Source organism: Scyliorhinus torazame, chromosome 18, assembly GCF_047496885.1.
Source record: "Scyliorhinus torazame isolate Kashiwa2021f chromosome 18, sScyTor2.1, whole genome shotgun sequence".
In the NCBI taxonomy this organism is placed as follows: domain Eukaryota; kingdom Metazoa; phylum Chordata; class Chondrichthyes; order Carcharhiniformes; family Scyliorhinidae; genus Scyliorhinus; species Scyliorhinus torazame.
In genome coordinates, this window is record NC_092724.1 from 127,472,295 (window position 1) to 127,487,475 (window position 15,181).

At 43.7% G+C, this 15,181-nt stretch overlaps 1 protein-coding gene across 3 annotated transcripts in view; it reads left to right on the plus strand.

Annotated features, from left to right (window-relative positions):
• The window catches only part of LOC140395495 (alpha-1,6-mannosylglycoprotein 6-beta-N-acetylglucosaminyltransferase B-like), a 1,325,626-nt gene that overhangs the window by 741,396 nt on the left and 569,049 nt on the right, over positions 1-15,181 (plus strand). For all 3 annotated transcript variants that reach the window (XM_072483321.1, XM_072483322.1, XM_072483323.1), the window contains one exon: positions 485-558. In XM_072483321.1, the coding sequence (XP_072339422.1) occupies positions 485-558 (74 nt within the window). The remainder of the gene's footprint in view (positions 1-484; positions 559-15,181) is intronic.

Consider the following 15,181-nt stretch of genomic DNA (forward strand, 5'->3'; position numbering starts at 1 on the left):
TTGACTGATTTCATTGGTGGAGGATTTAAATACATTTTTTTTGTGCCAAGAAATCTAGACACAGGCATCACCAAGACTGAAATGAGTAAAAAGAAATATGGTAACTCAGGAAGTGATAATTCGATAATGCCAAGTCTAACTGTAAAATTCACACATTGTTGGGTAAGGTTAAGGGTCGAAGAATGGAGTTCCACAGCTTTGAGTTAATGGAAGAGGATGAGGTTAAAGTAAGAGACAGTGGGATAAATCTAGTGAGCAGAGTGAAGAAAAGACATGGGTGGATCTCAAAGAGAGGCAGGGAGGAAAGGAAGCAACTCTTTGTAATAGGGAGGAATCTTTGAAAACAAGAACATTTACCGGTCAGTGATTACCAACTCCACTAAAAACTGGAATGAATAATTATATTCTGCAAACTAAATTATGTAAAACATAAAAATTCTAACTTGGTTTCATGTATTTTCTTTCAAATGTTGATGCCAAACAGCAAAGGGAAAAGAGGTCAGCCAATGTGAGGTTCCCAAAGATCCAAAATTCCCTGACTGCCTCGGGAAGATTGAGGTGAGTAGTCAATATTCTTCTCTTTTTAGAGTATTCCTAAATGTTGCTTATGAAGTGTAACGTATGAGCAATGCAAAGATTTTCAGGGGGTCAAATTTCCTGTGAGCAATAAAAATATGAGCCATTATGTTTTTATTTTGAGACAGAAGTAATTACTGCATCATCGCACTTGTGTCTGCCACTACTATAAAGGTGCTGAATGAGAGCAAAAACTGGCAGAAAGAGATCGAGTTATGTGAAATCATGTACAGAAACATAAATAATGTGAGAGAAAGAAAGATGAGATGAAGGATAAGATAAATTAGAGAGAAAGGAAAAATAAAACAGACATAGATACATGGATATATAGAAGATAGGAGCAGGAGGAGGCCTTTTGGCCCTTCGAGCCTGCTCTGCCATTCATAACGATCATGGCTGATCATCCAACTCAATAGCCTAATCCTGCTTTCTCCCCATAGCCTTTGATCCCATTCTCCTCAAGTGCTATATCCAGCCGCCTCTTCAATATATTCAAAGTTTTAACATCAACTATTTCCTGTGGTAATGAATTACCATTCTTTGAGTGAAGAAATTTCTCCTTATCTCTGTCCAAAATGGTTTACCCTGAATCCTCAGACTATGACCCCTGGTTCTGGACACATCCACCATTGGTAACATCTTCCCTGCATCTACCCTGTCTAGTCCTGTTAGAATTTTATAAGTCTCTATGAGATCCCCCCTCATTCTTCTGAACTCCAACGCGAACAATCCCAATCCAGTCAATCTCTCCTCATATGACAGTCCCGCCTTCCCTGGAATCAGTCTGGTAAACCTTCGCTGCACTCCCTCGAGAGCAAGAACATCCTTCCTCAGAGAAGGAGACCAAAACCGCACACAATACTCCAAATGTGGCCTCACCAAGTGTTCGTGTTTTTCCCACCCAACAGCGTCGCCAATACTGTGGATATTTCTATTTATCTTAGTGAACAAGCCTTCCCTTATATCGATCAAATGACCACACAATCAGTTAGTTCGTTCAAAAGATGGTTTATTTACATACACAAGAGTTACCTCAACATGCAAACACAACATCTACTGCGAGTTAAACTACACCTATCAGCTACAATAACCTATACTTAACTTCAGGGCAACCTGCATTTTGCAAATGGATAAGGCCTTTATCTGGATTTCACTTGGCTGGTTTGAAGAAAGTGGCTCTGTCTCTGCTGGGCTCATCCGTCAGGTAGCGATCGTTGGTCTTGAACTTAGCTGGCTGTTCCTGCTGCAATTGGGCTGGCGCAGGCCGGATCCAAAAGAGACAGAACACATGGCTGTGTCCTCTTTTATCCCCCTGGGATTTTGCGCTCTTTGGGGCGGTCCTTAACCTTGGACCCAATAGTTTGACAGGGCTCTGATCACTGTCTTTGATTTTGGCCAATAAAGGGGCGGGTGCCTTGGTGGCTGGGCGGGTCCTTAGCGGTCATTGACCTTGGCAGTTGTGCTTTCTGAGGAAGGGGAGTGGCGCCGATCAGTCTGTGGCTGTACCGGTTGCTTGATTGGAGTTCTATTGTCCTGGGAAAATGGGCCATTAAAATGCAAACGAGCGGGGATTTCGGTCAGGTCTGGTTACCTGTGTTTCAGATACACCTAGGTATCTGTCTGAGTCCTGGGTTGGACATAATTCCCATGGTCCTTTGCAGGTGGCCATCTTAGATGGCTACACAAGGCCCTGTACAATTGCAGCAACAAATCCCTGCTTCTATACTTAAAACCTCTCGCAATGAAGGCTAGCATACCATGAGCCTTCTTTACCGCCTGCTGCACCAACATGCTTACCTTCAGCCAAGATTGAACAGACAAGATTGTTTTTGTATCTCCAACAACAATTAAAACGTGAAGGAATCAGATATCATCCTTCTAAATGTAATATTCAGAGTCTGAATAGTTAGTTGGAAGCAATTAAGACTGTTCACAGCATTAGAAAATCATTTGCATTTGAAAATGCCCTAACTTATTCTGGTGTATTTACTGTAAAATAATGGATAAATATTGCAACGTTATGCCCTTCCCATACTTGCATGCCAGATCGTTCAGTGTAATACAGTGTAGTACAGTGTAATACAGGCATAAAAAAGTTTGTGAAGGAATGGGGCAAAGTGGACAGCAACTTCCTGATTATTGCATTTAACAATGCATGTGCAGGCAACAGGAACCAGATTTTGATCCCTAAGGCAGGAATTGTGAATTGGGCCATCCTTCCTTCTGCGTCGGCAATGCCTGCATGCACAATTTTCATAGTGAGGTGGCAGGGATCGGCTGAAGTCAGGAGTGCCACCTCCAGAAGCAGGCCAGAGGCAGAGATGGAAGGGGTTGAATGCCAAGGTAGGCAGGTTAAAAGGTCTTCCTCTGTTCCACGGTCACTGATCCAGTAGATGAGTATGAGTTTCCCTATCCCTCGCCCCCTTCTCCCTCCATTCCCAGCCACCACATGCCCCTCTACCTATTCACCTAACCCCATGCCCACTCTCCTTCCCTGATACCCACTCAGCCCCCCCTATAGCAGCTCAACCAGAATTCACTCTTAAGCCCTAAAATAACATTAGCAAGTCTTTAAGATGCTCATGAAACAGTGAGGTTTTACAAACACTCAGGGCGGGATGCTCCATTCCCCCAGTCCCATGTTGCTCAGCAGCACACCATTATCTGGGTGGGAGTCTCTCTTCCCGTCATTTATCAAAGGGATTTCCCATTGAAGCATCCCCATGACACCTGGAAACCGGCGGGCGGGAATGCGCTGCTGGCGGGAAAAAAGAATCCCGACGACCGGAGAATTCTGGCCTCGTTCAAAAATCACTTTAACGAATAAAGGGCGAAATTCTCTCATCACACCCATGGTGAGTTTGGTGGCAAGCACAGGGGCAGAATCTAGCGGGAACCAAAATGTTGGCAATCTGCTGCAGTAATATCATGTTGCGATTCTCCCAGGTTAATAGTGAGTCAGTCTTCCCACTGGCTGGTGGTGTGTACGCCCAATAAAACAGCTGCCTGCAGGCATCCAGTCAGGTTTGTTAATCTTCAGTCACGCCAACATGAAATTACATCAGTCGAAAACTCTATTGATAAAAGGTGGCATGCACAAGGCGATCCTCAGATCACCAGAGACTTTGAAGTGAGTACAACTTAATGCTGCAAACAACTTAATGCTGTGCTGCTCCTCATGCACTGTTCAATGCTCTGCCGAGGCAGACTGGTTCCTGCCCTCCATCTCCATGCTAAGCTGGACCATGGACCCTCCTGTGTCACTGTCTCGGTTCAGTACTCTGCTTGGTGTTGGGGAGTACAGGGCCCTCCTTCCCCCAGTGCCACACGCCAGTGCCTTTCTGGACAGCAGTGAGCTGTGGGACTCGTGCAACCACCATGACAAAGGTTCAAAATTTGTTGGGGGCGGGGAAGAGAGTGAGAAGTGAGGCTTATGAATGTTGGACTGACGAAGACAAGGGGGGGTGCAATGTGGATGGAAGGCTGTGCAAGAGGGGAGGGAAGGACAAGGACTCACTGTAAGGGCCCTTCCTGTTGGCTTCCTTAGTTCCTATTTCTTTTATTTTGTCTTTATTGTTTTTTGTCCATGGATTGTTAATGGAGGCATACCATTCAGTCGAGCAGAGGAAGTAAGGAACTCGAAGTGTCAAAATAGTACACTGTGTTCTAAAGTCTTGTATTTTGGGCAGAAGAGCCCAGACTCTATGGCACCCAAGAGATTGGAGGGGTTTGTTTCGATTGGTTTGCTGCTGGCAAATAGATTGACCAGGGACAATATTGTGACCGGCAACTAATAGGGATTGGTTGCTGTCAGATGGAAATTTTCAGAGGGAACACAAGAAAAACCACTGGCCCCTCAAGGTGGAAGCGGCTCTCTCTCTCTGCTCTACTGTCTACTGTCTGAAGGCAGAAGCTTCTAGACTCTGAAAGAAGAAGCAGTCTTTCTCTCTCTATCTAATAATAATATTAATAATCACTTATTGTCACAAGTAGGCTTCAATGAAGTTACTGTGAAAAGCCCCTCGTCGCCACATTCCGGCGCCTGTTCGTGGAGGCTGGTACGGGAATTGAACCCGCGCTGCTGGCCTTGTTCTGCATTACAAGCCAGCTGTTTAGCCCACTGTGCAAAACCAGCCCCGTGAATGCTATTTCTGCGGGTCTGCAGTGAAAACCATTACAAGCTGAAAGAAAAGATAACATTTATCTGAAAGCCTGAAGTGCAGAAGAAACTAACTGGAAGATGTCACACATAGAGAGGTGGTCACACCACAGGCTCAGTCTCCGCAGGCAGGAAGGGAATGGGTGACCACCAGACAGAGCAAGAGAGTGAGGCAGGTAGTGCAGGAATCTCCTGTGGCCATTCCCCTGCAGAACAGATATACCACTTTGGATACTGTTGAGGGGAATGGCCTCTCAGGAGAAAACAGCAACAACCAAACTTGTGGCACCACGGTTGGTTCTGCTGCAGAGGGGAGGGGTGATAAGTGTGACAGTGCAATAGTTATAGGGGATTCAATTGTAAGGGGAATAGACAGGCGTTTCTGTGGCCGAAAACGAGACTCCAGGACGGTGTGTTGCCTCCCTGGTGCTAGGGCAGGTACAGGACATTCTGGAGGGGGAGGGTGAACAGCCAGTGGTTGTGGTACACATCGGTACAAACGACATAGGTAAAAAAAGGGATGAGGTCCTAAAAGCAGAATACAAGGAGCTACGAAGGAAGTTAAGAAATCGGACCTCAAAGGTAGTGGTCTCAGGATTACTACCAGTGCCACGTGCTGGGCAGAGTAGAAATGACAGGATATATAGGATGAATACGTGGCTGAAGGAATGGTGTCAGGGGAGGATTTCAGATTCCTGGGGCATTGGGACCAGTTCTGGGGGAGGTGGGACCTGTACAAACAGGATGGGTTACACCTGGGCAGGACTGGAACTGATGTCCTAGGGGGGCTATTTGCTAGATCGGTTGGAGAATGTTTAAACTAATATGGCAGGGGGCTGGGAACCGATGCAGGAAGTTGGAAGGTAGTAAAACAGGGACAGAAACAAAAGGCAGTAAGGGGGAAAGTGTAAGGCAAAGAAGCCATAGTCAAAAATCAAAAAGGGCGACAGTACAAGGTACAGTGACTGAGGGGAGCTCAGTGAATAGGTCCAGTAATACTAAAAGGAATAAAACGGGAAGTAAAAACATAAATCGAAAGCGACGCAGCAGGTTGTTACATGAAGATATGGGTTCAATGACAAGGAAAATTAGGAGAAAAGTTAAGAGGAAAAATAACTTAGGAGAGGTTACAGATAAAGGTGTTAAGATTCAAAACAGAGGTATAAAAGCCAACATAAGTGTACTTTACCTGAATGCTCGTAGTATTCGGAATAAGGTGAATGACTTGATGGCGCAAATCATCGTGAATGACCAGGGGCTGGTTTAGCACAGGGCTAAATTGCTTGCTTTGGAAGCAGACCAAGGCAGGCCAGCAGCATGGTTCATTTCCTGTACCAGCCTCCCCGAACAGGCGCGGGCATGTGGCGACTAGGGACTTTTCACAGTAACTTCATTTGAACCCTACTTGTGACGATAAACGATTTTCATTTCATTCATTTTTATGATTTAGTGGCCGTTCCTGAAACATGGTTAAAGGATGGTCATGACTGGGAGTTAAATATCCTAGTGTATCAAACTATTCGGAAGGACAGAGTGGATGGTAAGGGAGGTGGTGTAGCTCTGTTATTTAAGGATGACATCCGGGCAACAGTAAGGGATGACATTGGTGCTATGGAGGATAAGGTTGAATCTATTTGGGTGGAAATCAGGAATAGTAAGGCAAAAAAGTCACTGATAGGAGTAGTCTGTATGCCACCAAATAGTAACATTATGGTGGGGCAGGCAATAAACAAAGAAATAACGGATGCATGTAGAAATGGTACAGCAGACCAACAGACCACAATCAGTAAGAATGAACTCGTGCAGCCACGAGAGTATCAAATTGAAGGAAAAAGTATACAAAGTGGCAAATATTAATGGGAGACTAGAGGACTGGGAAATCTTTAGGGGGCAACAGAAAGCTACTAAAAAAAGCCATAAAGAAGATAAAAATAGATTATGAGAGTAAACTTGCTCAGAATATAAAAACAGATAGTAAAAGTTTCTACAAAAAAGAGTGGCTCAGGTAAATATTGGTCCTTTAGAGGATGGGAAGAGAGATTTAATAATGGGAGATGAAAAAATGGCTGAGGAACTGAACAGGTTTTTTGAGTCGGTCTTCACAGTGGAAGACACAAATAACATGCCAGTGACTGATGAAATGAGGCAATGACAGGTGAGGACCTTGAGATGATTGTTATCATGAAGGAGGTAGTGATGGGCAAGCTAATGGGGCTAAAGGTAGACAGGTCTCCTGGCCCTGATGGAATGCATCCCAGAGTGCTAAAAGAGAAGGCTTGGGAAATTGCAAATGCACTAGTGATAATTTACCAAAATTCACTAGACTCTGGGGTGGTCCCGGCGGATTGGAAATTAGCAAACGTGACACCACTGTTTAAAAAAGGAGGTAGGCAGAAAGTGGGTAATTATAGGCCAGTGAGCTTAACTTCGGTAGTAGGGAAGATGCTGGAATCTATCATCAAGGAAGAAATAGCGAGGCATCTGGATGGAAATTGTCCCATTGGGCAGACGCAGCATGGGTTCATAAAGGGCAGGTCGTGCCTAACTAATTTAGCGGAATATTTTGAGGACATTACCAGTGCGGTAGATAAAGGGGAGCCAATGTATGTGGTATATCTGGATTTCCAGAAAGTCTTTGACAAGGTGCCACACAAAAGGTTGCTGCATAAGATAAAGATGCATGTCAGTAAGGGTAAAGTAGTAGCATGGATAGAGGATTGGTTAATTAATAGAAAGCAAAAAGTGGGGATTAATGGGTGTTTCTCTGGTTGGCAATCAGTAGCTAGTGGTCTCCCTCAGGGATCAGTATTGGGCCCACAATTGTTCACAATTTACATAGATGATTTGGAGTTGGGGACCAAGGGCACTGTGTCCAAGTTTGCAGATGGCACTAACATGAGTGGTAAAGCACAAAGTGCAGAGGATACCGGAAGTCTACAGAGGGATTTGGATAGGTTAAGTGAATGGGCTAGGGTCTGGCACATGGAATACAATGTTAACAAATGTGAGGTTATCCATTTTGGTAGGAATAACAGCAAAATGGATTATTATTTAAATGATAAAATATTAAAACATGCTGCTGCGCAGAGAAACCTGGGTGTGCTAGTGCCTGAGTCGCAAAAAGTTGGTTTACAGGTGCAACAGGTGATTAAGAAGGCAAATGGAATTTTGTCCTTCATTGCTAGAGGGATGGAGTTTAAGACTAGGGAGGTTATGCTGCAATTGTATAAGGTGTTAGTGAGGCCACACCTGGAGTACTGCGTTCAGTTTTGGTCTCCTTACCTGAGAAAGGACATACTGGCGCTGGAGGGTGTGCAGAGGAGATTCACTAGGTTAATCCCAGAGCTGAAGGGGTTGGATTACGAGGAGAGGTTGAGTAGACTGGGACTGTACTCATTGGAATTTAGAAGGATGAGGGGGGATCTTATAGAAACATATAAAATTCTGAAGGGAATAGATAGGATAGATGCGGGCAGGTTGTTTCCACTGGCGGGTGAAAGCAGAACTAGGGGGCATAGCCTCAAAATAAGGGGAAGTAGATTTAGGACTGAGCTTAGGAGGAGCTTCTTCACCTAAAGGGTTGTGAATCTATGGAATTATTTGCCCAGTGAAGCAGTTGAGGCTCCTTCATTAAATGTTTTTAAGATAAAGATAGATAGTTTTTTGAAGAATAAAGGGATTAAGGGTTATGGTGTTCGGGCCGGAAAGTGGAGCTGAGTCCACAAAAGATCAGCCATGATCTCATTGAATGGCGGAGCTGGCTCAAGGGGCCAGATGGCCTACTCCTGCTCCTAGTTCTCACGTTCTTATGTCCACCAGAAACAAAGACTCATATTATTTTACTTACATCATTATTTAACACCCCTCTTTCCCCTCTGTGTTTGTTTGTCTGTGCGTACGGGTAAAGTTAAAAGGGAGGGCTAGAGATTAGATAGTAGTTAACCAGTTTTATTTGTGCCCATTTAGTTATAGTTATTGTTAATACTAAAAAATTAATTGAGTTTAAATTTACAAACCCGCCACAACACTTAGTCTCAAAAATGGAGAATGGCCTCCTTCTGCACTTGAGGGATTCTATGAATATTGAAAATCAGAGCAACATGTAAATGCTGATGCTTTGTCAAGATTACCGTTAGAAGTTAAGCATGAACCTGAAGAATATTACATCAACATCCTGTATTTCTCACTCATGGATAATGTACCTGTGATTTCATCTCAAGTTCAAAGATACCCAAGAACCAACCAATAATGGGAAATGTGATGCATTTGGTCCAAAAAGTAAAGCTGTCAGACTTTGATCAGAAAATTCCAGACCTCAAGCCCTATATCTCATGAAGACTGGAGTTGACAGTTCAGAATGGAGTTTTATTATGTGGAATCCATGTGATTCTTCCTCTGTGCCTACGTAGTAGAGCCATTGACTAACTGCATGAGGATGTCCTGGTGTGATGAGGATGAAGAAACTGGTATGCAGTTATCTTTGGTGGCCAGGGTTAGATGCTCAAATTGAGGAGAAGTTTGGGCAATGTCAATCCTGTGCAAAACTACGGAACACTCCACCATGACAGCCATTACATCAGTGGGAATGGCTGACATTGGAGTTCCACTGGAGGGTCACATGTTTTAGTGATTGTGGACGCACACTCTAAATGGCCGGAAGCAGCGATCATGAAGTCGACCACAATAGAGCAGACCATTGAGAAACTAGACAAAATAGTGACAAGATTTGGAACACCAGAGCAGATTGTCAGCGACAATGGTACTCAGTTTATTTCAAAGGAGTTTGAGGACTACTTGAAGTGAAATGGTACACACCATATCCAGTCAGCTCCGTACAATCTTGCAAAGAATTAATTTGCTGAACGTTTTGTGCAATCATTAAAGCATTCTATCAGAGTGTCAAAGGACCAGGAGACATTGGCAAGAAAAGTGAACCAAATTCCTAATATTTTATTGGAACACTGTACATGCTACCATGAACTTTCACCAGCAATGCTGTTGTTCAAAAGGAAACTACGAACACAGTGTGATTTTTTAACCCCACTTGATACTTCAAAGATTGTCAAAGAACAACAACAAACACAAATTGCCAGCAAGGAGCAAAGTTCCAAAAAGTGAGTATTCAATCAGGAAGAGAGAGTGCTAGTTAGAAGCTACACCACGAATGAGAAATGTCTACCTGCTGTGACCCTAGCTAAGACAGGCAAAATATTATACACTGCACAGACTGATGATGAAAGAGTTTGGCGACATCATGCTGATCAGCTACTTACTTCACAAAGTGAATTTGCAGAAATTTCTCAAGGGTTTCTTCCCTTGGAAAATCGACAGAGCGATATTTCGGAATAGAGACCTGACAGAGGTGAGTTCAGATTCTATTTCTGAGGATGTTCCAATACCCATAGTGACAGATACTGGAGTAACTACAATTAAATGCCATCTACTGAATGGAAAAGGCAAAGGCACCCACTGCGGTGGGAACAGGGGAGCTTTTCGGCCATACTGAAGAACATTGCAATCTCCGCTCTTGCTGAGATCATAGTCTTCCAAGGTCTCGAGTAGCTAGATTCCAGAACTCTGAATTCAACCAAAAAGGAATAGACATTCACCTGGGGATCTGTTGTATAAATATTAACCGTTGTCATTGCACTAATAAAGTAAAGGGAAAGGGGTGTATGTATCAGAGAATACATCCCTGCTGGTAAATATGATGTCACATGATGTGTAGCGGCATCAGCAGAGGGTTTGCGCAGGCTTTGCAATTCTCCATCTTGGATTGTATGAGCAATATCTCTTAATAAAACCTCTAATTGTGTTTGAAAGAATCCAGAGTGTGAGCATCTCCATACCTTTTCCCTTTGCGGTAAACAAATAAGTATAACACTACTAAAGGCAAGAGCATGATAAAACACATTCATACACCTTGAAAAAGATGAGAATTGAATCCAAAATAGGTATGTAACAAAGAGGTACACGAAGCAATCCTTGACGTGTGAGGAGTAGGTGATTGAGCGTTGTGGCTGTTCGATTCAAGATTCCAAAAGTGCTGTCATCAACAGGAAAATACTCCATTTTGAGATTGCAATGAGCTTCAGTTTGACTGAGACGCTTCCCTGTTCCCTTTGCAGTGGGTGTCTTTGCTGATTTGGCTTACTTCCACAATCACAGAAAGAGATATCTGCAAAAATCTACCTGCACCCTCTTTCATTTCCAGCACTAACACACACACAAACACACATGCAAGCACACACGCACACACATTCCAATCTTTTCATATTCCGAGAGGACAAAATCCAAAAATCTATCTGGGACATTACTCACAAATAGCTCTTGTTGAGGTCATCCCATTGTCTCCACCGGAGATGGCAATTAGTTTTTGGATGCATTAGAAGTACCTTGTCTGGAAACAAGTTGGGGTTCCATCGTCTCTCTGAGTATCACTCGCCACATCCTCAGCTATCTTCGGCTTGTGTGTTCATTTTTTAAAAATTCACAGGCCTAATTTAATGTTCAATATTGAGGGATGTAATTTGGTGATCTTCTTAATTATTATGACAAATTCTGTACTCAGGAAGGCTGTGGAGTGTCAGTCATTGAGAATGTTCAAAGCAGAGATTGCTAGATTTTTAGACGGTACAGACATCAAGAGATATGTTGATAGTGCGAGAAAATGGATGTAGAAGATCATCCATGATATAACTGAATGGCAGAGCAGGCTTGAGGGACCGAGTGGCCTACTCCTGCTCCGATATCTGATGTTTCTATGTCCACCAGTGCAAGAGGGTAGTGGTCGCGCAGTGGTATTGTCTCTGAACTAGTAACCCAGAGACCCCGGGTAATGTAGGGTAAAGTCGCAGGGACCCAGATTGAAATCCCACCTTGCCATGTGGTAAAATGTGACCTCAATAGAAATCTGGAATTAAAAGTCCAATGATAGCCATGAAATCATTGTTGTAAAATCTCGTCCCAGATCCACAGCAATGTGGTTGACTCTTAAATGCCTTTGGAATGGCAGGCCACTCGGTTGTATCAAACTGCTAAAAAGTCTAAAAGGAATGAAACAGGACACCACCCGGACAGCAATGCGGGTGTACCTACACCACATGGACCACAGAGGTTCCATAAGGCAGCTCACCACCATCTTCTCATGGGAACTTAGGGGTGGGCAATAAATGCTGGTCTAACTAGTGATGTCCACATCCCATGGAATTAATTGTAAAAAATTGGAATCGACATGGTTCGGAGCACAGTGTACAAGCTTGTTACCTGCGCTGCTAAAATGTACAGCATTTTCAAAGCCTGCTAGTTTCCATTCTGACATGGATGTAGGCATAAAAATCCACCCCAGATGATGCTGTCACATTTGCTCTTTAATAACGGGGATCACTGATACCCTTAGTGCAAAATTTAGGCCAACTTCGATCATTAGCTTGGTGGCACTGGTATATTTAATGCAGTTTTATTTAAAGATTAGAGATAAGCTGATCTTGTTAATGGAATGTTGTTTGGATTAAGGGGATTCCCCTTGGGAGTTAATTAGATTTCAGTTTGGGAAGATGATATAGTTGCTGGGTGGAGCTAATGTATCAGTCATTTTGCAGAAACGTAGGTCGATGGAGTTTTAAATGGAGCTGTGAGCAGAAGTCAGACATTTGGCTCTCACTGCCGTTCAGTTACAAATATGTCTGTCGGGTGGGCACGGTGGGGCAGTGGTTAGCACTGCTGCCTCATGGCACAGATGATCCAGGTTCGATCCGGCACCAGGTCACTGTCCGTGTGGAGTTTGCACCTTCTCCACGTGTCTGCGTGGGTCTCACCCCCACAACCCAAAGATGAGCTGGGTAGTGGATTAGCCACACTAAATTATCCCTTAATTGGAAAGAATAATTGGGCACTTTGAGTTTTAAAAAAAAGATATGTCTGTAGACAGATTAGTAGTCTTTCCAAGCAGTTCAGAATGGTCAGATTAGAAGGTCAGCTGAAACAAGGCGAAGCAGCTTCTGAAGGCATTAGAACAGAATTTCTGCGTGGTTCTGACAGGATTTAAGTCTTTTTTCATTTAGAGTACCCAATTTCTTTTATTCCATTAAGGGACAATTTAGCATGGATAATTCACCTACCCTGTACACCTTTTGAGTTGTGGGGTGAGACCCACACAGATGCAGGGAGAATGTGCAAATCCCACATGGCCAGTAACCTGGGGCCGGGAACGAACTTGGGTCCTCAGCGCCTTGAGGCAGCAGTGCTAACCACTGTGCCACTGTGCTACCCAGTGTCAAAGGATCACTTTGTCTCAAAGTAAAGTATCCAGACGTCTCTGTAAAGCCGGTATTCTTGAGTGTTGACGGTGGATTGACAGCTGAGATGGGTTTTATTTGCTTTTGAATGGGAATAAAGGCAACAGTTAAGAATTACTGTATCACTGTATTTATTATCATTATTTAAGGGAAAATTGTAAGCTACTTTCTGGTTGATATTAAAGATATTTTAATGCTGTTTGTTTTAATATACAATGTCCCTATATTTTGGTGAAATCACTCATGGAGTGAGGTATCCTTTCCTCACAGTCTTACAGAATTAAAATAAAATATTGGGGTTTCTCTTTAGCATCCTAGCCACTGTTGGGTCTAGTCTGTGACCATAAGTGGTTAACATTTCTGGCTGAAAGTTCAAGATAATTTTCACATTAAAAACATTGAGAATCTTCATCTGCTACTACTTTTCAGAATACTGTAATTACTTTTTTTGATGGAGGAAGATTAAAAAATAAACTACTCGGTTCCTTCATTTCTCCCCTAATTGGCTGTTCAGCCATTTTAATTCTGCAATTCAGTTTTGACCTCGTGAGCTAATTCTCTTTTTGTGTTTTGTAATTTCTGTGATCTTGACATTTAATTTTCAACTTTGAAAACTTTGAAGTCAGCTGTTAAGAGATAAAGAACGAGGAACATTGAACATTTTCTCTGTGAATTGTCAGTAAGACTCCAGTCTCTAGCTACCTTGAAACATTGGGTGGAATAATATAGTGGGGGGGGGGGGTCGGGGGAGTGGGGGGGGGCAGACGGTATCAACCCCACCCCCACCTCTCGCTGTGAACCATGTTGGCATGGATCAGACTTACCGACCCGCCCCTCAGCCGTTAAGCGCAGCAAGGCTGATTAACAAGAGCTGGATGGGTTGAAGGTCCTGCCATCTGGTGCTGCCAGTCATTCTAATTCTCTGGCAGCTCCATCAGTGCCAGCAGTGGCAGGAAGGCATCAATGGCAGCTGCCAGGATTACAGGAATTGGCAAAGATCAAGGCCCCTGGAATTACAGGGCAGGTTAAGTCCTGGGTCTTGTGCCAGGAGGGTTTGGGTAGGTTATGTGGAGGGGCAGGGCATGGAGGGGGTGGTTTAAGTGAGAGGACAAGTGGGAAGAAAGGGGGGTTTGTGCTCGGGCCGCTCCGCAATCAGCCAAGTACAGGACAAAAAATGATCCCCCCCTACCTTATTGCCTTTTAAAAATTTAAGTTTAAAAAAAACCAAGCAAGTATACCTGATTTTAACTTTATTTATAAGTAATCTTTGAACTACATTGGTTTGCTTGATTGGCATGTATATATGTTCAGGTGTAGGGAGTAAGTTAAAGCTTTTCCTTTTAGTTAAGAACTGTTTCAACTGTTATCTATAAAGCTGCTACTTTGTTGATACTGTGATCAATTCAATGTTTAAATTAGAAGATATAAAATTAGAATATAAAAGATACCCATTTGTCAGTGTTATCTCTCCGGTGGCGAAGTATCCTTTCCTCACAGTTTTACAAATTGCAAATTGCTCAGTCTCGTCCAGGATCTTAATAGTGGGATTTTCGGCCCCTCCTGACCTCCCCCCCGCACTCATGTGGCGGGTTTTCCCGCGGTAGATGCGGCGAGCCATTCGCTAACGATGAGATCTTCCAGTCCTGCCATAATGTACGTCCTTTTGTATGACTTGCCATCCCGATGCCAGGGAACCTGCCATTTGGGGAGGGGGGGGGGGGGGGGCGGGGTTCAACTTTGGTGGGTCAGGATGATTCTCTTGGTGGGAGGGGCCAGGAAATCCCACCTGAGGTAGAAGATTTTCTCTCAGTGGGTTGGGAACTTTGGAACTCTCGGCCTCAGAAGGCAGTGGGGGCGGGGTCACTGTACATTTTTTAAGGCAGAGGTAGATAGATTCCTGCCAGGCAAGGAATCAATGGTTACCGGGGATAGATGGGAATGTGAAAGTTGAAACACAAACAGATGCCTATTATCTTATTAAATGGTGGATCAGACTTGATGGGGCGAATGGTGTCTTTCACCTCCTAATTCGTATGTTCATATGTTCGTGTGCTCTCCCAATGAAACCTCTTCCACCTGCCCAGCTTTATTCTCAAAACTAAATCCAGAACTGTTTCTTCTCTTGTTGGGCTTGCTGTGTGCTGGGTAA